Raw genomic sequence first — 23,242 nt, forward strand, 5'->3', positions numbered from 1 at the left:
TCCTGTTTCATCATTGTTAGCCTGTTCCTAGGTTCTGGCTCGGAGCAAAGCATGTGGTTTCCTTGGGGAGAGAACCAAGGAGACTCTGCTCCTAAATCCACCATACACATATAACAAAACTGCTCCAAGAGGACATTGAGTTTAAATGCAAGCATGAGCCAGTCTGGCTACTTGGCCCCAAACCCAGCCTCGGGCATGCCACAGGATAAGAAGCATGGGGACTTTCAATCCATGCTTCTCTCTTTCCCCTTGAAATGGCCACAGAGCTGCTTCCATCCCTCTGGGTACTTCCCAGGCAAGGTGGCAGCTGCCTGCACAGAGGACCTGGAGGCTGCAGAGAGGAGAAGAATCAGGGGGTCCCAGTGAGCACAGCTGCTAGGCTGAGCACATCTGGGTGGTGCACAACAGCCAGTTGCAGAGAAGCTTCTTGTAATAGCCAGCTTGCACTCCATGTGTGAAATGAAGGATTTATACCTTTGCTTTCATACAAAATATCAGCCTAGCAACAGGTATGCACTATTGTGATGTGGGTGGCCTTTAAGCACATATGGATTTCCACAGAAATCAAATATAAGCCTGAGGAAACACTTATCTTAGGTTGTTCACTTGTTCAGGGGCTGGAAATTACATGGAATTCTTATCTGATATTTTCCTAACAGGCAGCTCTTACTGTATTCCCAGGGCAGCAAGAAAAAAAGCCGCCTCAGAAGAGCACTGCCAAATGTAATTGTTCAGCCCCTGGGGCTTGAAGGCATGTTCTGCTTCCCACCTCTTTGTTCCAGGGTGGCCCCTCCTGCCTTCCTCTTTGTTAACTCCTCATGCTCAGCTCCCTGGCACCCCAGCAGGGGCTTCTCTATGTGGGGGGCTTCTGCATGCTGCCCTACAGTAGCTTGGGAGTACAGAGTTGCCTCTCCTTCCTGCTTTGAGTTGTATCCACGAGACAAGAGCTGGAGCCAGACAGAGGTATTTCACCTAACCACTAGCTCTGCTGCTCACACATGCTCCAGGACATGACAGTGTCCACTGTGCCAAAGAATAACTTGAATAATCATGGGAACTGCAGAACACATTGCTCAATTTTCTGCGATAAAACTGCTGCTGCAAAACAGCCTGGAGGCAAATAGAAGCTTAATCAAACAAAGGACATTGATGCATTGATTAAACAAGTTACTCTGTTCCTAGTCACATGTAGAATACAGTCTCAAACATGTGGGATCATTCATACCATTCAAGTTTAACCCTCAAGCCCCTTGATTCTTTCACAGAGCAACAGGAAAATGGCTTAGGTGCTTAAGGATCTTAGGGAAAGGCCCAATTGACTGAGAGTAAACATGAAGAATGATAGCACCTTACTCTGTCCATGGGAGCTAACTTAGATCACCTAAAGCCAAGAAAATCATTGTCTCAGGGATAGTGATATGTCTTTCTGGACCCTCAGGCAGCAGCCTTGAAGGAGGTTTTGCACAGTACCATTTCTATGTTGCTTTCATTTGCAGGACATCTGGGCACCCGGTGAGGACTGAACCTGTGTAAATGGAAGTAGCTTGAGTAGGGCATTGGAGTATGCAGCGCCAGAGGGGATTTAGGGTACTGCATTCAGCTCTGTTTTTTTAAGAGTCAAAAAGCCTCATAATGGTGTTACCCATCTAGGTATGACCCCAGCATCTGCTTAAACTTTAAACTGTGTTTCCAGTCAAATAAATAAACTGATTGCAAAACCTGACAATAGACCAGCAAGATTTGAATCAGTGTCTGTTTATGGCCAGACGTGCTGCCAACCATGCCCACTAAACTTCCCAGGAGCATGAACCAGCTCCAAAGTGCTTCAAAATTGGTGCTTTGGACCTGGTCACACACCCTAGCTGGTTGTAGTCATGCTGGCAGGAGGGCTTGTTGCTTCTGCCTGCCTGTGTTTCTGCCCCTTTGTGGCTGCAGCCTCAGGCACTCACGTGAATGGTCCCCAACCTGCTCAGCCACAGTGTGATGCCCTGTCAAGAGCCTGCTACACATTCTGTGTACTTGGTCATGGGCCAGCGTGGGATGAAAGGGTTCAAAGGAGAAGCTGAGCTTGCTGTTCAGAAGTGGTTTGTGAGCTCTGTTGCAGGAGTGAGAGAGGAGAGGGGTGAGATGAATGAGAGCAGTTGAGGGCAAGGCTGGCACAACTGTGTGCAGAGAGGTGGCATCTCAGGTGTGGGATTAATTCAACCTCAGGTGCCCCTTGGGTCTTGATGAGGGACTGGTTGGTCTACTGCTTCCTTTAAATTCCATGCAAGTGAATTGGGTGTTAGATTGTCCTTACAAGCTGTGCCAGCAGCCAGGGCCTGGAGGGATGTAGGTACGATCTAGTCAGAGTTTCCTTAAAATGGGAAAGGTGTAGGCTGTGGTGTCCATGTGTCATTGCTGATTCCTCCACAAATGGGTCCAGGCTCACTCAGAGCAATGAGCCTGAGTAGGAAAATCATCCGTTCTGTGATCCATTATCCATGGAAGTGTACAGAATGTGGGAAGCAACAGCTGCTGGTGGCAGAAGTTATAGCTGTGTGCATTATCTCTTCCAAATAGATTTTGAAAGCAGAGAGGTTCAGACCCCAATAATAATGATAGGAAGGGTGGTGGTTTAGGGTTTTATTAACTGTTAAAGTGCCTTTGGACCAAAATCACAACTCCCACATGAGAGTTTCTTTATCCTGCTTCTTACCAGCTGCACTGTTCTCCTGTAAAATGGTGGTTTGGTAGGAATTTACCTAGGAAAGACAAAAAGTGACAATAATTTGCAGATACTGAGAAATTTTGAGGGAAAGCATTTCTAATTTACAAGAGGAGAGTGTAGGTCTTGCACAACTTGAGTTGCTGACTCGTTGGTCTGCAGAAGCCACATGCTTTTCTCTGGACATGCCAAAATCTCCACTGCCTTATCCCTCTAAATAGGCAAATACTTAGAGGGAAGGACAGAGGTTACCAGAGGTGCCTAGTGTCAAATGTGAGAGTGAACAATTGGGAGTTGCTATGTAAACAGAAAGTGATTGATGTTTTGTGGGTAAATTATTACTTCTTACAATGTTTTAAAATGATGCAAGATCATCGAGACAGTGTGAAATTCTGATTTTTCATTTATGATATTATGTATATATAGATAGGTGTATATATAAACAAAGCAAATGATTATGGGTGCTGCATATCTACTTCTATACAACAGGGGATAATGGGTATAAAAAAAAGTGTGGCTCTGTTTTTAGAGTGCTTATTGCATCAATCCTACTGAGTCAGTGGGATTCAAGGTCACCCTGTGCTTTACAAGGTGACCTCAGCATCTTGCAAAATTGAGCTTCCATGAAGAAAATGTTTTGTTTGCCATTTGAATCATCAAGAAGAGCTTTCAAGTTGATTCTGTGCATAAGTGAATAAGAGTGCATAATGAAATAAGAAAGAATAGTTTTCAGGAATGCTGAAAAAAAAGTAAATTTCAGAATAAAAGCAAGTCAACCCTATGGTCATAGTGTTTTATTATCAGTCAATTAAGACAGCAGTTTGTCCCTGAAGAGATGTTGAACAAATATATTTAAATTATTCAAGCTTTCAAATTTTTCTTCCTCCTTCCTTTTCATTCCCTTTATAAATATTTTGCTAGTTGTCTTTTCTTGAGAATTACCTGCAGAAAATAACATTGTCTTTGTGATATTTTAGAATAACTGATAGAGAGCAAGTATCAGGGGCTTTAAGGATGTTAGGGATGACTAAAATGTAAAACCAAAATGAAGCAGAATAATATGATTGAATTAGCATTTATTTTAATTAAAACCAGATATTGCACATTTACTGTAGATTATTTCTGTCTGATATGATTTTGTGTAGGCTTTTCATTATCCATGTTATTTTATTTGCATTTTCTTTTCCTTTCTAGTACCCTGAATTGATGGTTGCATCTTATAACAATAATGAAGATGCTCCACATGAGCCTGATGGGGTAGCCTTGGTGTGGAACATGAAGTTCAAGAAAACTACACCAGAATATGTGTTCCATTGTCAGGTAAGGCTGAGGAAGCCATTGATTTTATGCTTTAGACAAAACAATTTACTACATGGTGCATCTCCCCACTGATTATATGAAAACGTTAAGGTTTAAAATAGGCATATTTCGTAAAAGTACAAGTGACAGTCCAGTGTTTTTAGAAGGCAACCAGCCTTCTCAAACAAAAGCCTGTCAGAGCTGCATGTCATTCTTTGTCTATTTAAAACAGTCCCTAGGAAATTTAGTTCATAAATCCCTCGCACTTATGAAGTAACTGTGGTGTACCACTTCCTCATGCAGGCAGTAACACATGCTTTCCCACCCACATTAACTTCCTCGCATCCTCTGCACTCAAGCTGCCGACCCTTGCCTCGGTTCTGCTCAATATCATGTTTTGCCTTTAAAAATGGGAAGTAAACTTTGCATTTTTGGACATGTGTCCGTCTTCCAGCTTAATCAAAATGGTGTCGATTTCAAGAACTACTCCACCAATTCCTTTAGGTCAGTCAGTTTGACTGTCCTTTAAGTCAGCAAAATAGTGTTTCACTACACTCAGTGCTACTTTAATATTATGCTGGCTTAGAAGTTTATGGACAATTCAAAAATAGTTAAGTGTTTTATTTCTGTGTGTCTGTGTGTTCCTCTTTTGCCACTGCTTTTATGTGTGAAATGGCACAGCCTCGTATTGACAGAAGTGTTCAGCTCACTGCCTCTATCTCCACCAAACTGTCCAAACTGTGGAACAGGGCTTGGGCCAAATTTCAAACCTCTTCATTAATATCCCTCTGTGGTAATTAAATACAGGACAGTGGTATTCAAAAAGCCATATGGAAAAGTTTCAGCAAGTAAAACTTAACAATCAGAGATTAGTAAAATGCAGATAATTCTGTGGTAAAAATTGCTTCTCTTGGAAGCATATGTATTACCTGGCTAATTGTGTAAGCTAAGTGTCATTTTACATTTGAGGACCAAACATCTTTTTGAACTAAGTTTATGTTTGGACTTGGGTACATTATCAGATGTAACATAGTGGGAGGGAGTTGCTGGAATTTAAGTTGCTGCTTCAACCCGATTAAGTAACCTTTAATTCTGGGCATATTTTTCTAATTTGCTGTACTGAAAAACAACTTCACAGGGAGCTGCAAATATGCTATACAGATTTATATACATAAATATGTGTGTGTGTGTGTGTGTGTGTGTGTGTGTGTGTGTGTGTGTATTACCTTTGAAAGAGGACTTATATTTTCCTGGATATCATATTTGGCAGCCAATGCCAAATTGGCATTGACTTTTCAGACTGCTTAAGGTGTCAGTTCAGATCCCATGTTCAGATTCTTCTATGATACACATGCAGCTTAATGTTTTGAACAAAACTTCCAAGAGAAGATATGACATTTCTAGGAAGGATAATCCTTAAACTAGATTTATTTTGCAAGACAATGACTAGATTCAGGGTATCCCAATCTTCAGAGGAAGATTGACTAAAGACATAACAATTTGTTCCATTAAATTTCTGTCTAGATACACTTAAACAAAAGAGGTATGACTTACTGCATTGAAAGCAATTAGAGGCCACACTCTTCACTACAAAAACACACACAGGACAAAGTAAGTGGTGGCCAGGGATTTGGCATGGCTGAGCTTCTGTCTAATCCTCACATTGTTGGATGTGCTCCCTTTTAGAACTGGAACCTTGAAACCTGTGAATTGAGAGACATATATGACACTGTGCTTGCACATGTATCCTGGATTCACTCTCTTTCAGCTAAAGAATATCAGTTCTGCCCATGGGAAATATTTATTTTCCTTTCAAACTGACCATAGATAATTTGCATTATAAAACCATTATGAGTTGGATCTGTCTTTGAACCACCATTATAGGGCTTTTGATGTGGAGTATCTTCTGCTTATCTTCAGATCAGATGGGGAAACCCACATGGGATTAAATGGGGAAGCAAAAAGTATGCAACTTGGTCTCTTGAATACAGGTTTTGTTGTAACTGACTCAAATGGAAAATAAGAAAAGAGTAATATCTTAGCACATGCTCTGGATTTCAGTTCTATAGATCATCATGTTATTCTGTTAGTGGAAACTAACTGTATAATTAGTCAACCCCATATAATTTATATTACCATTTTGCTAGAGAAACATTCCCTGATTCAGTCCTGATTCTGTTATTTCTCTAGGCCTTCTGAGAGAGAGGCCCAATTTTGTTTCATCAAATAAATGACCTTACAACAGTCCAGCCCAACAGCTAGAGATGAACACACACCTTACTGTTATAGCTGGGCTGCCCAGAAAGGCCAAATCCAGTACTTTTTATAGTACTGTGGAAATTTGTTGGGGAAATACAGTATATTTCCCCAATAGGCCTCTATTTTCCTTCCCAATGACTTTCTATAAAAAGTGGTCTCAATAAATCCTACAAGATGCTGACTAATATACCTTTTGCCTTTCCATTTTTGGGGCTCAGAGAGCAAGACACAAGGAAGTAGAAACTCATTTCAGGTGAGACTGTCTATGAGATTTTGCGATCCACTTCTGAGAAGCCAAATCAATAAATAGGTTTATGAAGGCATTTCTGAGAAACTTCTAAGAAATTTCACCTCAGGAGTTCTGCTAACATCAATAGAGACAGATCTGTGAAGCATCTCTGGACAGCTAAAGAGCTGGCTGGAGTTGCAGCAGGGAAAGCTTCAGATACCAATTGTGCACATTTGGTAAATTCTTGAAGTTAGAACCCTTAATCTTTTCCTGTCTTTCCTGATATATTATCTAGATGCGTACCGTGGAATTTCTTTATGTTCTTTACCTCTTTCTGAGACTGTTTTTAATCTTAGATAGGAGAATGTGAAATGCTGAAAGTTGCTAGAACCAAGGGGCTTCAACTAAAGTTCAGCCATGACAGACGATGCTGTAAAAATCTACTGGCAAGGATGTTTTTGCCTAACTCGAGTCAGCAAAACATTTGATTTCAGTCCTGAAATGTGAGGGGTGCTGTCTTCTGTAAATATGAAAATCTTACCCAATTTAAAGTAATTTTAAGTTGTTGTCTCATTAATACAATTTAAGTAGTAGTAAATTTCGTAGCTCTACAATGTGTTGTGCTACAAATACTGGGTTCAATTTTAGTTAATACTCATTAAAGGAAAAGTTACAATTAGCCAAGTGGACATACTTACTCATTAATTCATGTGTACTGCCATGTGCTCTATCAGATGCTTTCTAAAATTGTCCTGGTAGCTTCTACTCTTACCTCCCATGGAACTGTTTTTTTTTCTCTTATGTGTTTTATTTTTGCCCTTCTTTGGGTTTTTATATTTCTGCTTATGTGCTGACAGTATTTTAGCTGTGACTCCCAGATTTTTTCCTCTGTAGCTCATCATACATTTCTTTACCACAATGTTAGAAATAGGAAAACAGGGAAGAATGAGGGATTGGGCAATTTGTTCATTTGTTTTCCTATGCAAGCAAAATTTGCTGTCTCAGAAGCAAAACTGGGCTGGGAGGATGATATCATTTGCCAAAGGAATGAATGCTCAATGCTTTCCTTAGGTAGTGAGAAATAAATTCAGCATGCAGTTAATACTGCAGAGTGCAGACTGGGAATATCTTTGTAGGAAGAGTCAGGGATGTCCTCTTCCCCCATGCTGGAGCGTCACATACTCTTGGTGTAATCCAGAGCATTCCAAAGGCAAGACACATGCCTTTCAGAAGAACTTTATGAAACCATGCAGATGAGTCAACCCTAGTTGGGTTGGTTTGGCAGTATCCAGAGATGGAATGAATTCCAGGAACAACATGGAAATCACATTGAGTCTCCCTTGGTTTAGCTGGGAGAATTTTAAGCAGTGGTTCACATTGCTTCTCTCAGCTACTGCTGGTTTGTGTTTAGGTGGGGGTCACAAAAACAAAAGTAGTATCTCATTTATTGATGATCTGACTCCACACGTGCTCAATCCTATATTGATTTCTGCAATGCACAGGGCTGGCCTTGTATGTGAACATTCCCTCCTGTACCATTGATTGATAGAGTAGCACCAACCATGTTTCTCCATATTTGTGCCTTTTTCAGAAAGTGCTTTTATGTTCTTTATGTGCTTTTTCCTTGAACATAAAAATAAAAATCTGCATTACCCATTAATTATGAGGATTATTTGTACTACTCATCATCTCTGCCCCTCATGTTGTTTCTGTTTCATGGTGGTCTGATCTAAGCTTTCTAAATCAGAATGACCTGAAGAAGTATCTAAAACTTTGCAGCAACATATCTGGACAAGTGAGGCAAATGAGAACTCAGAGTTTGCAGTAGATGGGCTAGCAGATAATGGTCTGAGCTTTACACCCCTTCTTTCAGCAGGGCCTATTAGCATGTGTACAGCACTGCTTCTCTATCAGATCTCATAGCTTTTGGGCTACAGCTGATCTGCAGAGACAGAAGTCTCTAGGGAAAGAAATAATCTGTTACCTAAGGGACTTGAGAGTATTACAAACCATTTCCTTTCTTCTGGAAGTGAAGAGGGGTTATTAAAGTTGGTTGAGGTATCTGGATCTCAGCCTCAAACATCCATCATTTCAGGAGAGGAGGGGTGGAGGAGGAAGACAGCTAAAGATATTAGTTTTGTGCAAATAAACCAAATTGAATGTTACTTTCTGATTCGGAGGACTCTGCATTGTTACTGGGAAGTAAAGAATTCTGTTTTACTACACACAATCTAATCATAACAGAAACAAATTATTACTGCATTGACGGTCTTATTTGATTTCTTGTGGATTATTTCCTGATCTTCTAATTTCCTCTTTGTCAGCTATGTCTTTTCTAAATGTCTGAAAAGGGCAGTGAAAAGTACAGATCTGACACTTAGAAGCAACTACAGTCAGTGTATTTTTAAAGCAGGAGAGCACATATGAAGTTGCTTTTATTTGAGGAAGCAGTAACCATTTAAGAGCTCTTTCAAGGAGTCAGATCAACTTTTAGTATAATCACAAAAATATTTCAACAGTATATCACTTTCAATAGCTGCAGCTATTTCTGTCCTTTTCCTAAAATGCTATGCAGTCAGATTTACTTGGTTAGTTCCATCTTTTTACTAAACTGTCAGGTTTTTTGTGGGAAAGGGGATTTGTGTTTTCTATTTTAATTTCAAGAAAAGATGTCCATGCTTGGAAAATATTGGTGGATTGGGTACAGAAATCAGCTACTCAGCTGCACCACAAAATGCTTCATTCTCCCCTAGCTTTTTTGTAGTGGCTTCCACACACTGCCATTAAGTTATGTGTTTGACCACTCTTCATTGCTTATCCTGGTGTGGTCTTTCCCTTTTCAACTAAATGGATGGAGTCATAAATGCATATCTTAGAATTAGATGCATTGAGGTAAGTGAAAGGCTATATTTAGTGGCTGATATTGGCCAGAGTTGCCTTATTTTTTTCCTGATCTGGTTTCTTTGTTGTCTGCTCTTTCAAAATCAACATAAATTCCTTCAGATGTGCCTTTTGCTCCAGCAGCCTGCCTTCTAAAGGTGCTGGGCGCCCAAATCCACAAGACTTGTATGTGGAACAGGCTGAGGTAAAAGCCTGAATGACTAATATCCTCCTTTTCCTCTTGTCCTTGAGTTTCCTTCTCTGTGGCAGCCAGACTAGAGCTCAGTCCCTCCAGAGCTTCTAAAGAAAAGAAATACTACAAGAAGTTTAGGAAAGTCCAGAAACTATGGTTGGAATACTTTAAAAATGAAGAAAATTTTCTCTTGTAGTTATATTGGTGCTTTTCCACAATAACTTCCTCACCTTGTAAGCACTGAGTTTCAAGCAAGGATTCAGTTCTTCAGAGATGTACAAGAAATTAAAGACCGAGAACTGTCGCTAAGCTTCACAAATTTTCGCAAGTAAAATCAATCCAAAAATCCAGCATGTCCAATTCCAAAGCTGACTTATCTAATTCCTCAGTTTCTAGTGAGAGAGGGTACCTGTGATCAGTCTTTAAAGGGCTGTAAATGTCAAAGAAGACATGTGGTTCTGAGCTGACTGCAAATTTTCTCAAAAAAACCACAAATCCCTTCTTTGGAAGAGAAAGTTTTTTCCAGCCTGAGTTTCCCCATGACCCTATGATCCTAAACATGAATCAGATTCCTCCTTTTTTCATAGTAGTTCACTGGCAATTGGGCCTCTGACTGTCTGCCTGTGAAGATACTGAGACAGCTGTCACAGTGGGAGTACCTCAGCACCCAGGCTCCCAAATTCGTTGCTGACTTTTGTAACACAGACCCAAATGTTGTCAATCATACCAAGAGGGGGCTTCTTCAGAGAGAAAGGTGCTGTTTTCTTTTAATTTCAGTTTTGTTTCCTGCTGTGCATCATTGGTAGAATGATCATGGTGGAGCTGTGTAAGCTCTGCTGTGCCTTTTCTGTGGGACACTCTGTTGCTCTTACATTTGAGCCTGCATGGTTATCTGCACACTGTAATAATTAATGCAGATGCATAGTTGTGCCATTTTGAATTACATTTTGGGGGAAGTTCTAACTATATGACTGGGGGAGAAGAAGAGTTTCAGCTACAGCTTGTGATAGAAGGACATACTTACTCTGTTCCTGTTTCAAAACTTCTGTCCTCTGCCACGTTTCTGTTTGTAATGTGGAAATACAGAGCACAGCTTGTGCCATGAAGATGTCAGTAAGCAAGAGCCCACATCTTGTCTCTCAGGCTTTGGTTTTGGATTCTTCCCCTCTGTCCTCAGCTGATACCAGTTGTGGTTTTTTGCTCCTCCCATTGGAGGCTACACCACTTCTAGCCTTTGTTGATTAAAAATGTCTATCATTTGGCCTAAGATTAGTGCCCCAATACTTGTGGAGAGATTGTGTGTGAGTCAGTAGAAGTTAACTTACACATCTGAAGGCTAAGTGTAGTACTTGGAAAATGCTTTTTGGTGTCTTAGGTGAGAGGAGAGACCTGCATGCAGCAGATTTGTAGAGGGGGACAAAGAGGACCCTAGGTACAAAGGACAGGGTCTCCTGTCTCCTGGCAAAGACATTTAAATTGGAGGAGGACAAAAAAGGCACTGAAAATGTGAAAATGTATATTCTGGCTCGGGTGCCACAATGTCTTAGGCAGTCCCAAAATCACCAGTCCTGCTTTACTGCTGAAGTGCCACAGCTGTTAGCGTGGAATCTACTAGCACCTGCACTTCAAAACCAAGCATGCCATGTTTTCTATGTAGCCCTTCACCTTTCAGTCCTAAAATCTCTTAAACCTGACTTATTTCCACAAAACTCAAATCATTATATTTTTCATAACAAGAGTGGGAGAAGGAAACCTTCTTCCAGGCAAGGTCAGAGAGCAAATAAACATCATTATTTAGACTAAAGGGATGTCACGAAGTTGCATACCTTCCCTTGGGTTTTAATTGTATCTTTACAAACCCTTTGTAAGTTGATTTTTCCAGGATGACTTGGATCTCTTGCTGCCTTGTACAGAACCCTGAAGAGTGACACACCCAACAAGCCAATTTGTATAACAAAATAATTGTAGCTATGTCAGTCTGTGAAATGACTGCTTTTACAAAAGGTGGGTGTAGTTCCCCTATTAGTAGTTAACATTCTGAATTATTTGAGAACTGTGTTTATACATACAAAATCTGCTAGCAACAGAATGCTCCTTTGCTTAGAGCAAGGCTTAACACAGATCATCTTCCTCATTTGAAACTGAGATTTCAATTATGAATCAAATAATTAGGAAGTGACAATTTTGCTTGTCTTGGATAGAAAATTTCAGGCGGTTCTCACATCTAAGCCTTTTTTGGAGGGGGTAGATGTCATACACTTAAATGATACACTGTCAGTACTAGCAATAGCATTGTGCTCTTTGCAAGTGTGAAAATAGAGATTTGTAATGAACCTGTACTTAAAGATGCTGTTTCTCTTCCTTAAGTTCCATTGTCTTCCTTTCAGACCAAATATAAAGAATATGTTGGCTACTTGATACAGTGAGCATTCAATTTTTTTTTAAGTTTCTTTATTTCACTGATAACTTGCATTATACCTTTCTGAATTACTGGCATCTAATATGCAATTCAGAGAAAGTCTAACTTTTGAGTTAGACATGCAATATTTTTAAACTTTAGCTAGCTAAGGGAAAAAAAAAAACTCTGTAAAAAACTATATTTCATAGGAGAAAATTATAGTGATATTGATGGTTTGCCAAAACCTCAAGCAGTGACAAAATCCACAGTGTCCTGAAAGAGATGCCTTTGCAAAACCATTCCTTTGCAGATGGCTTAGATTATTGATACTTACAAACACATGACATTATTCGTTCAACTGAGAATTTTGAAAATCTCCATTGATAAAAAAATGCAGATTTGTCACACTATCCCAAAATTGCAGAGAAAAAAAAATCACCCAATGCTGCAATTGTTCCTGGGGTTGTTTTATAGTTTAGAAGTTGTTGATTTGGTTACATTTCGACATAACCTAGTGTAAAAAGGAAGGAAGGGAAAAAAGAACCCAATTTTCCTTTGCTGATATGAACACTACATTTTAAATATTTTTTGTACATTTGAAACTCCCATTGCTAAAAGAGTTTTAGGTGAACAAGAAGTGCAGGATCAGATGTGAAATCAATAAGCCACTGATATCCTTCCACCGAAGTTTTTTCCATAAAGGATGTAAAATACCATGCAATTCCCTAGCTGCACTGCAAATGATGGATAAACAGCCATAGGCATGACTTTTCTGTTTGGGTTATGTAACTGTTCTCAGTGCAAACTACTTACAATGAAGAGTACATTTGGTCCAAATTCAAGAAAATTATTTCAGCTCATGATTTTTGTCTCTGTGGGAGCTCTATGTGAGGAGTGAAGACTCTTTTTGTGTTACCTGGCACAATATATAAAACGGTTACTCTTCTAAATTGCTGTAAAAGGCCCCAGAAACTGAGGAATCCATCATTACAGCCCAGGATACAACTGTCCACTGCCTTAAGTCTAAAATCAACAGTTTTCCGCCCTCTACCCCTATGGCTGAATGACTGACAAGTACTTCCTTAAAGAGAACTTTTGTATGTGGACAACATTGATTTAATGATGATTAACACTCCTGGCTTCCCACAAAGGGAAAGCAGAAGCATGTGCCACGTGGCTGAGATACTGATATTATCCTTGGAAGATGTTTCCCATGGGGCAAAGAGAAAGAAAAGTTAAAGTACATTTATTTTAGCATAAAATGACAAGCAAAGGTCCTAAATAGAAGAAGCAATATGCTTTTAACAATTTGTCATATTTGAGAGATCAGAGTGTTTTCATTATCTCTATGACAAAATGTGCCAGAGTGCGTTAGGACCTGTGATTAATTCATTTGATTGCTCTTATAACACTGTTCAGTATTTTTATAGTTAAGAAAAATATCAATCCCACTTCAGTTCCATATTGTCCATGAACATATACTAAATCACCAGTCATTTCATGGAGAGAAAAACATGCTTAACATTTGCTATCTCATGTTTACATCTATTGGTCTATTAAATACATTTACTAAGCCAAATTTGGACTGGAGTTGTGCAGAACTACTGACATGAGTTTTCTGGGATAAATCCATTCTCCTTGGCAGGATAAGGATGCATTGTGAAACGTCCCATCACTGGTGTGAGTGAATGACCCAGGGATGCTGGTTTTTGAGCAAGTGGGTCCAAATTCAAGATCCTGGTCCTCTGATACTCCAGATCAGCGATTGTAGATGGTGTAACTATGTTGATTTAGTGTTACTAAGGCTTTCACCCTGAGACTGGAAAACACTTATCTCAATCTTTCCTCCTATATAAGACTACTTACGGAAAAAAATAGTCTTGCAGGTGATGAAAGCAGGATGCAAAATTTCAGAAAACTAAAGTTTGCTTGGAGAAAGGGGAATTAAAAATTATCTATAATGGGTTTCATTTATTCCTCTGTGATCTTAGCTGCTTCCTAATGCTCTATGGGTGCAGAATCAGGCTACTGATACTAGAATCTCTACAATAATTTACTGTAGGAGAAATGAACAGTGTGAAAATAATTAATGTTTCCACCCTCATTCTTAAATACAGACTTGCCTGTGGTATCTTCTGTGTTTCCACTAGATAGATAGCTGTTTATATGTGCCTCTCAGTCTCTCAATCTCCACATCTATGTGCAATGTCAAATTAATTTTCAGTTATTTCCACTTACATAGTGATGCTGCTTATAAAAGGTGCATCAGTGGAAGTGATGGATTTGGGCAAATATAAAAGCCTATTAGTCTTCATATGACTGACATCATCTACCTGGACTCGTGCAGAGCATTTCACCTTGTCTTGCACAACATCCTTGTCTCAGAACTGGAGAGACATGGATTTGATGGATGGAACACTCAGTGAATAAGGAATTGGCTGGATGGTTACACTCGAAGAGTTGTGGTCAATGGCTCAGTGTCCAAGGGGTGACCAGTGACAAATGGTGTCCCAGGTGTCAGGGTTGGGACCAGCACTATTTGACATCTTTGTCAGACACGTGGACAGTGGGATTGAAGCACCCTCAGCGAGTTCACTGACCTCACCCAGCTGTGTGGTTCAGCTGGCACACTGGAGGGAAGGGAAGCCATCCTGAGGGACTTTCATGGGCTTGAGAGGTGGGTCATGTGAGTCTCATGAGGTTCAACAAGGCCAAGTGCACCTGGGGAGAGGCAGTAAGCACAAATACAGGCTGGACTGAGAAGGGATTGAGAGCAGCCCTGAGGGGAAGGACTTGGGGGTGTTGGTTGATGAGAAACTCAACACGAGCTGGCGATGGGGTCTCCATCCATGTAGACAGTCAAACCCCAGCCACACACAGCCAACAACAATCTGCTCCAGCTGACCCTGCTCTGACCAAGGGCTTGGACTAGACAATCTCTAGATGTGCCTCCCAACATTAGGAATTCAGTGAGTCTGTCTCTGACAGCTCATACTTGTTTTCCCTTCCCTGTTTGATATTGATGTGGAAGAGTGCTAGGTTGAGACTGTCTCTAAGTCTATGGAGTCTTCCCAGGACCATCTGAACATCAGGGTGTCCTTCTTTCCTCACAGAATGAAGGTCATTTGCTTTCAGAAGGCCTGAATTTAAAAATTGCTTGTTTAGGAAAGCACTTACCAATTTGCTTGGCTGTAAGCAGGCTTTTGAGTCATTAAAATAATGGAGAACTTAGAAGAATTAATTACAATTAAGTTCATGGACTTCTGAGAAAAGATGGACTTACTAAGTTCTTTCCTCATCTGGAGCTTTAAAGTGCTCTTGGTTCAATATGTTTGATCTTCTGACTGTGCCTTGGTTCTCATGGCCTTTGCATTTCTTGTGGGGGTTTGAACTCAGTGCTACACTTGAGAATTATCTGTGGCTCTCTTACAAGCAGCTGTGACTACTACACCTAACTTCACAGACTGAGTTGTAGATAATTGTTCTTGCAGCATCTGTACTGGTTTCTAATTCATCTGTGGCTTCACTTAGTTTGGTTGATCAGATGCATTGGTTTGAGGAACTGCTGCCATAGAAACCACAAAACCATCCCCAGAGCATGAGAATAACTTGTGTTTCTATTCCTGTTCTCTAGATCTGGAATTTGCGACCTCTGTGGGCTCTCTAAAGTCTGACTCTGGTATTTCCAGGACTTGCCATCAAGTCCTGCCATGATTATCTGTTTGTGCTTTCACTGCAAGGAGAAGACTCCAGGACACCAAAGTCCCAGCCTAAGCTCAGTCTCTGGGGGATCTCTTCTGCTTCTGCATAGTGTTAGATGGGAGCACCTCTGGATAGGGACTCTTAAACCTCACTCCTGAGGCCTGGTCCTGGTTCCAGCAGGAAGGAGATTCTTCCTGGAGAAGTGTGAAGCATTAAGAAGCTTAAGTATTGAGGCAAATGGCTGGGGCACTTAATGAGCATGGGGCTGACTGCCAAGATTGCACCTATGTTCTATATCAGATAATATCTCTATCAGATAATATCCAAGAGATAATATGCAGAAGTAATTCAGGAAGAGTGACCAAAATTCCTGGATTTGTCCCTCACAGCCAGGTTCCCCAGGTAATTGCTATAGAGAAGTGGCTTCACCTTCAGAGATGCTTTAGGACTTGGCTAATTGCAACACTTACAGAAGGCTTTGGTTTGCATGATGTTTTGAGTATATGCCTTTCTAGATCTGATTTTATTTGCAGTGCTTAAAACAATATGCTTATCTGCATTTCTAACCATTGCACTAAGTAAATTTTTCAGGTAATGCTATTATTTGCTTAATTCTAGAGGCCTTCATCAGACTGAGATGTTTTAGTAGGGATTTTGTTACAAACCCATCATAATAAAGAAGTCTCTGTGCCACAAAACTTGCCGCTATAGTTAGCAGTGGCGGCAGGCAGTGAGACCATGACCCTACATGTATAGCAGCTCTGGTCCAGAAGCCTTTGGCTAATGCTGAGCTGAAACCAGCCAAAGCATGAGCCCTGCTGCCTGCAAGCTGCATGCCAGACTGCCAAGCTGACACTCACCATCTGCTCCAAATTGTGGCCAGCCTGTGGAATGAGCGGGGATGGCAGAAGGTCTCTGTGCTCCACCCAGAGACACATGCCCTCAGGCTCCAGGTCTGAAAGGGTGGTGAACACCCATCACTTCGAACTTGTCAATAATTCAATCAAAACTATTAAGAGTGCTCGTGAATAACTGTAGAGTATCATGACCTAAATAAAATAGATAAACCAAGGAAGTGTTTGCTTCTCCAACATGCAAGCACACAGACATTAGTTGTTTGACCCTAAGATCTGATAAGCAGCCAGGTTGTAATCAGAGAAAACTAACGTATTTGGGTACTTAGCATCTAAGAAGCTGGGGGAAAAGAAAACTATTTTGATGTGCTGTTGTTATGAAGTTACTCCTTATTTCTCCAGGCTTTAATCATCTCATCATCCGTCTAACAAAGACAGTATGATGCTCAGCAAAGATTGTATTCTCAGGCTTGCATGTGTGTGCAGTAATTCAGGGTTACTGAATTGATTCCTTGCTGCAGTCATGGATGAAGGCACAGAGGATCTCCCTGTATTAAATTTGAGAAGTATCAGGATTATCTGCATTTGCAATACAGCAGTTTTGCTGTTTTTCCGAGCCACCATGACCCTGCTGAATTAATTATAACAGCAAATGCCCTTTGCAGAAGGGCTGAAGTGTAGATTCCCATTTGCAAAGGCAGCTTGTGAACTTTTCTCCTGATTATTTTTCTCTTGTAGTTACATGGGCTGAACCTGCAGTTACAGAGATGAAAGCAGAAAGCTCCAGCTTTCTGCTCTATTTAAAATGAAGTCATAAGGCTGGATATTGCCTTTCTGCAGACTCGGGCAGAGTGTCTGATTCTACTGCAATACTCAGATGTCAGCACTGAGGTTAGATGCCAGAGTTACCTACCCTGTAAACTCGGCTAAGAAAGGCTGCATTTCCTGACATACTCTTTTCCTTATTTTTAAGGACTTAGTACTTTTTCAATAAAAATAAATTTAATTTGTGGCTACATTTCAGCTCCATTGGTTTGATGGTATAAGTGGAGCAATACCAGCTTTGGATTTAGAGCAGTCGTGTGGCTGAGTCTCTCTGTTCAGCTTTCATGTGGTCTGGTGAGACATTCTTAGAATCCCCAAACATTTTTGAAGATCCTAAACTGGAGACATTCACAATTCTTCCCTCCCTTTCTACCATTAATCCTTCATGTTTTAACAAGCACTGAAGTTAATACAGCCTACACTCTTTCCTGTCACACTGGGCCCCCTCCCTCCTTTCTTTCTCTTGAATAAAGCAATCTGTTCTTTCCCGTCCATGCTCTTGTAAATCAAAGGGGTAGATGTCGACACACACCATAACCAAGTATAAACTTCCTTTTTTTAATTAAACAGAGTTCTGACAGTTGGTTTGAAGAAGTGTTTGTTGGGTTTTATTTATTTATTTTTTAATACGTGAAGGATGTCAACTGCTTTTATTTTATTTTTAGTAGAGACGAATCTTGTATGGTACTGCAAATAATCTCCAGCACAAAATCTTTCAGATGTTGTTTCATAGTTTAATAGGAAGACAGTTGGAGGGGAGTAGAAGTCTTGGAATTTGAAGCTTTAGAATTAAGAGGTTACCTCTTTGTTATAGGTTTTTGTACACATAAATCATGTTTTAACTTCCGTTTCAAATTTAATTTCAAAATCAGCTGTAATTCTGTTGCTATTCTCTCTGCTGTTTTCTTATTACTACTAATTATACTTAGACAGTTATATGAAACACAGAAATATCCAAATTCACAGTAGCAGGTACTAAAAATAAACAGGACTCTTTGAAGGAGCACAGACTCTATTTCAGTGTACAATACCAGGTATCTCAGTAGCCAGAGCAAAGTCAGCCTAAAGTTGCCTCTTTCAAGATATCTTGCACCTTTTGTGGTGCAAAACCAGAGAAATGTCCCTAAACCAGAGAAAGTGCTCAAATCTGATACTGCTACTTTCCATGATTATTCTCAGTCCATGACTGGTCACGAAAAAAGGGCTTTATTTAATAATTCAGTTTCCATTTTATTTCTAGATGATGGTTTTAATCCACATTTGCAGTTGAAGTATATCATCCCTATGATGTAGGGGACCAGATATATGTGTGTATAGCAATGGAGGAATGAAAAGGTCTCCTGATTTCCTGGTCAGAAGAAGGTTGGGCAGCTCTCAGAGGGATTGTGAGTGCTTAGACTGTGTAAATGCTGCTCTTGATGAGCAGGACTGAGAACAAAAGGTTATGAGTAAGTTGCATGTGTACTTCTGGCCTTCGTCTTTATTTGTTCCTCGGGAGCGCAGACATAAGTGATCAGTGATTCAGTTCATGTCCAGTCCCTCTTCTTCAGTTCCTATGGATGAAGGACTCTCAGTATGGCACCTTTTCATGGTTTTAGCTAAGGAGCACTACCACAGCTTTGTCCCTCCATTCTCAGTCCCTCAAGCACAGAAAAGGATCTGCCACTTCAGCAAGAGGCCCAGGTGTGTCCTGGGGTGCATCAGGCACAGGATCACCAGCCAGGCAAGGGAGGGGATTGTCCTGCTCTGCTCTGGGATGGCCTCACCTTGAATAATGTGTGAACACGCTGGGTGTCACAATATAAAAAGGACATTAAGCTATTAAGAGTGTCCAAAGGAAGACCATGAGGGTGCTGAAGGGTGTGGAGGGGAAGCCATATGAGGAGCAGCTGAGGTCATGTGGTCTGTTCAGCCTGGAGGAGACTGAGGGGAGACCTCATTGCAGTCACAACTTCCTAATGAGGGGTAGAGGAGGGACAGGTACTGATCTCTTCTCTGTGATAACCAGTGACAGAACTCAAGGAAAAGGCATGAAACTGCATCAGGAGGGATTTATGTTGAATATCAGGAGAAGATTTTTCTCTCAGAAGGCGGTTCAGCACTGGAACAAGTTTCCCCAGGAAAGTGTTACAGCACCAAGCCTGACAGAGTTCAAGAAGTGTTTGGACAAGGCTCTCAGCAGATAGGGAGTCTTAATGGGTCCTGTGCAGGAGTTGGACTCGATGATCCTGATGGGTCGCTTCCAGCTCAGCATATTCTATGATTCTATGAACTCAGTTGCAGTTGATTTCATTGCCCGCAGTTGTCTGTGTCACCGTGACCCACAGCAGCATGCCACTGATGGTAGTGCTTTTTCACATGCATGTGCTCAGCTACAAAATCCACCCAGGAGTTTCCTGAGAGCCTGCTGCAATATAACCTGGTCTTCTGGAGCCTAGAAATCCCTGTGAACTCCTTGGATTGCTTCTTCCCACTGACAAAGTAGTGTTTTGAGATACATCTGGTGTCAGGCGTAGGCATATGGCACCAGTATGGCAATGCTGGCTCCGGGGGTGGTTTCCTGCAGAAGAGGTCTGGCTGAAGGCAGTAGTCACTGCCTATTGAGAGTTATTATTATTTAGCACCCAGGTCTTTGTGAACTTGTTTGACTGGTGGCTGGGCAGAGTGCCATCGGAGCGTGTGGACATGAGCAGAGACAGCTGAGTCTCCAGGGCCTTGCACACATCACATGTGGGTACTGAGGTCAGGCTTCTCAGTAGGGAGAAGCTAAATGTCTGTCTGTCCCAAGCACGTGTACCTGTGGTTGACGGGATATGCCATAATTAATCCAAATCTGGGCTGTATTAAGCTTCTAAAATAAAAAACAGCTTTACCAGCCACTTGAAGAGGACTGGGGGCCTGTTTGGATCAATGCATTAGTGGGGAAGGAGGAGGGAAGAAGAAGGGAGGCAGAGCAGGACTGAGGAACAAAAGGGTATGATGTGGAGCCGTGCTCCACAGTACTCCTCCCCATGGGCTGAGATGACCTGACCCCACACCAAGGCAGGGGGCAAAGGGTGCTGCCTTCCTCCCCCCAGCTGCAGACCTCTCCAAGGCCTGGGCAGCACTTCTGCTTGTGAGGCCCAGCCCTCTCTTTGCTGTAACAAATGGACATCTCATGTTTTGTTTCTTAATTATGTTTTCAGTGTGGTACTTGCAGCAGCTGGGAGCAGAGATTTAGCATTTGAGAAGCAGGATTGCCTGTTTGTCAGGCAAAATCCCCAGGTTTAGCAGCCTGAGCTCTCTCTTATGCTTGGGCAATGCTCCCACATGGAACTAACTCAGGTTTCCCCTTCTGGCCCTTGGAGGCAGAGCATGCACAGGGGATGAGGCAGCAGCACCAGTATTGTGGCCCCACTAAGAGTACAACATCTGGGTGGAAGATCACAAAGCTAGAAGCACCAGAAATACTTTAGTAAGGGCACTGAGAAAGCTAAGGAGAGACAGAAAAAGCAAAATCCAGTAGGCTGTATTTGCACAGAGGGAGAAAACACCTGAGCACTAGGCTGAAGTAAATACTGAAGTGATTCACTGCACAGTGCAATTCAGAGGAATGCAGATGACCAGACACTCCGATTTTGCCTGTCTCTTGTGGGTCCCGACAGTTGCTCAGACAGATGCTTTGTGGCACCCATAAAAAGATAATGCTGGGAATCTACTAGCCTTAAATGCTGCTTCTCTGCTGTGAACACCAACTTGCTGTGGAATTCCTTCTGACACGATTCCTCCTACATTTATTTATGTGCTGTTGCCATATACTGTGAAACTAGCTGCTTCTGTCCTCTGCAACAGGTACCTAAGCATCTACAGTATAAAATGTCCCTAACTGAAAAACTGGGAAGCTTTACCATTGCTATTGGAAAGTGCCATGAGATTTCCCTAGAAGGGTGTGGCAGGAGTGCAACCAAGGATATGCTGTTATTTTAAAAACCTGACCATGTGCTGGTTCCTCCCCCTTTGAAGTCAGTGGCAAAGCTGTTTCAGAGGAGCAAGACTACTTGAACAGGCAAACAAGAGACAGCCTGGGGGCAGAAGAGGCTTACAGGGAATGGTTTCTGCTGCTGTCCTTGAGCACAGAGCTGTTCAGACAGACTGGAGACCTGTCAGCCACTCTCTCCCATTAAGACTAAGAAATGAATGCTTTTCAAGTTGTTAAATGAATGGGCTTAATCTTACAGCCCTTACTCATCTCAGTACTGCCATTAATTTGAAGACAATAATCACTGTATTAAGTCTATGGAATGGAGTCCTTAAATTGTTAAATTCTAATATTTGACAGAATTTTTTATTGGATAGAAAAATAATACTGACATAATAAAAAAGATGTGAACATTTCACCTTTTGAAGACTGCAAGCTGCTTTGGAGGGAGATGTAAAACTAGAAGCAGTGCAGAGAGCTCAAGCCCATGTCATGTCTGTAGGTTATTTTTGAACTTTATGAAAAACACACTTTAGCAGTTTATATCCTGACCATTCAACTGGCATTCTGGCATTCTAAATGCAAAAACATGCTAACCATGAAAGCAGACCTTATAAAAACACACTGTCCACTTGGCTTCTTTGCCCTGCTTCAGAGTCTCCCAAGTTTGTCTGGGACAAACTTGGGAACTTTGTTGTGGAATGACTGTTTGAATTGGGGTTTCTTAAAATACATGTGGAGCCTTGTAGCTGCTGTGGGGTGTACCCAGTGGTGGAGCTGTACTATTTTAAAATCATCTGGCTATTTCACTTCATGTAAGAATATCTGTCAGCTTAGTTATAAGGAATGAGAGGGGTTGATTGAAACAACTCACGAAGCCATTAAACAAAGAGATAAAATGTAGAACATGTGCTGTAGGGTCGTTTTAATTATAATGCGAGGGAAATCTGTGGAAACTGGATGGCAGCTGCAGTGTAGCTGAGTCTTAAACCCTCTTAACAGTACCAACATCCTGTTCCTTAAGAGTGAAGTTTCTTTTCTGTAAAGCTAGGTCCTTTGGAAATGGCGTTTGGAAGCTACCTCTCATGGTGATGACTGACCAAAATGGAATGGCTGTGCTCAAGCACTTAGATACAGACTAAAATAGGCACTTTTTACAGACTAAAATAGGCATTTATGTACACTAATCATCTAGTCCTTAGGTGCTAGACCATATAACAAAAGAGAAATGTATGCAGAAGCGTTAGTCAAGAGGGGAAAGTATAAAGATGTCAAGTGAAAAGCCAGGAGTATCCAGAGAGAGTGGGGAAGAAAAAAGTTAATGGCAGCTCTTTTCATTGTCTTGATTATCTTATCAGGTCAAAAAAGCCCAGTAATAAATATACTACTGTATGCTGTAAGTATGTCTATTAAGTTCACTTAGCATATAATCTGGCTTTAAACAATTGATATCAGGCAGCCACATTAATTCAGTAAAAATTGTTTAAACTTCCCATTTTAGTTTATTCTTAACAACCTAGTTATAGGCATCAAGAGTTAGCATAATTAATTCTAGCCTTATCAGAAGGGGTTTCAAGTCTCTCATGAGTTCAAATCAGTCTCTAGCCACTAGAAATCCTCATGAGGAGCAGTAGGAAAAAGAGGCAACACATCTGCCCAAGTCAAAGGTTTTACAACCCCATGCACTTCTCCCAGAGACAGGGCCATTACCTAGGTAGAGACTAGGTCTAGTTCAGCTTGGCAGCTTCAGTGTTCCTAATTCAACAAAGTTTACTGAAATGTCTGCCATGCTTTTATGCAAATGAAATACGGTAATTTAGTTAACCCTTTATCAGCGGGTAAAGTGTGTTCCCAGATAGGAATACCAACACTTTACAATATCCAGTCATTGAAATATAAAAAAAGATTTGCATAAAATAAAGACATAACATCCAGGAC

At 41.1% G+C, this 23,242-nt stretch overlaps 1 protein-coding gene across 4 annotated transcripts in view; it reads left to right on the forward strand.

Moving 5' to 3' along the window:
• The window catches only part of DYNC1I1 (dynein cytoplasmic 1 intermediate chain 1), a 186,495-nt gene that overhangs the window by 113,349 nt on the left and 49,904 nt on the right, over window positions 1–23,242 (forward strand). For all 4 annotated transcript variants that reach the window (XM_036404674.2, XM_036404682.2, XM_036404698.2 and 1 more), the window contains exon 10: window positions 3,902–4,027. In XM_036404674.2, coding sequence (XP_036260567.1) covers window positions 3,902–4,027 — 126 coding nt within the window. The remainder of the gene's footprint in view (window positions 1–3,901; window positions 4,028–23,242) is intronic.

This window comes from Molothrus ater, chromosome 1 (genome assembly GCF_012460135.2).
Source record: "Molothrus ater isolate BHLD 08-10-18 breed brown headed cowbird chromosome 1, BPBGC_Mater_1.1, whole genome shotgun sequence".
Classification (NCBI taxonomy): domain Eukaryota; kingdom Metazoa; phylum Chordata; class Aves; order Passeriformes; family Icteridae; genus Molothrus; species Molothrus ater.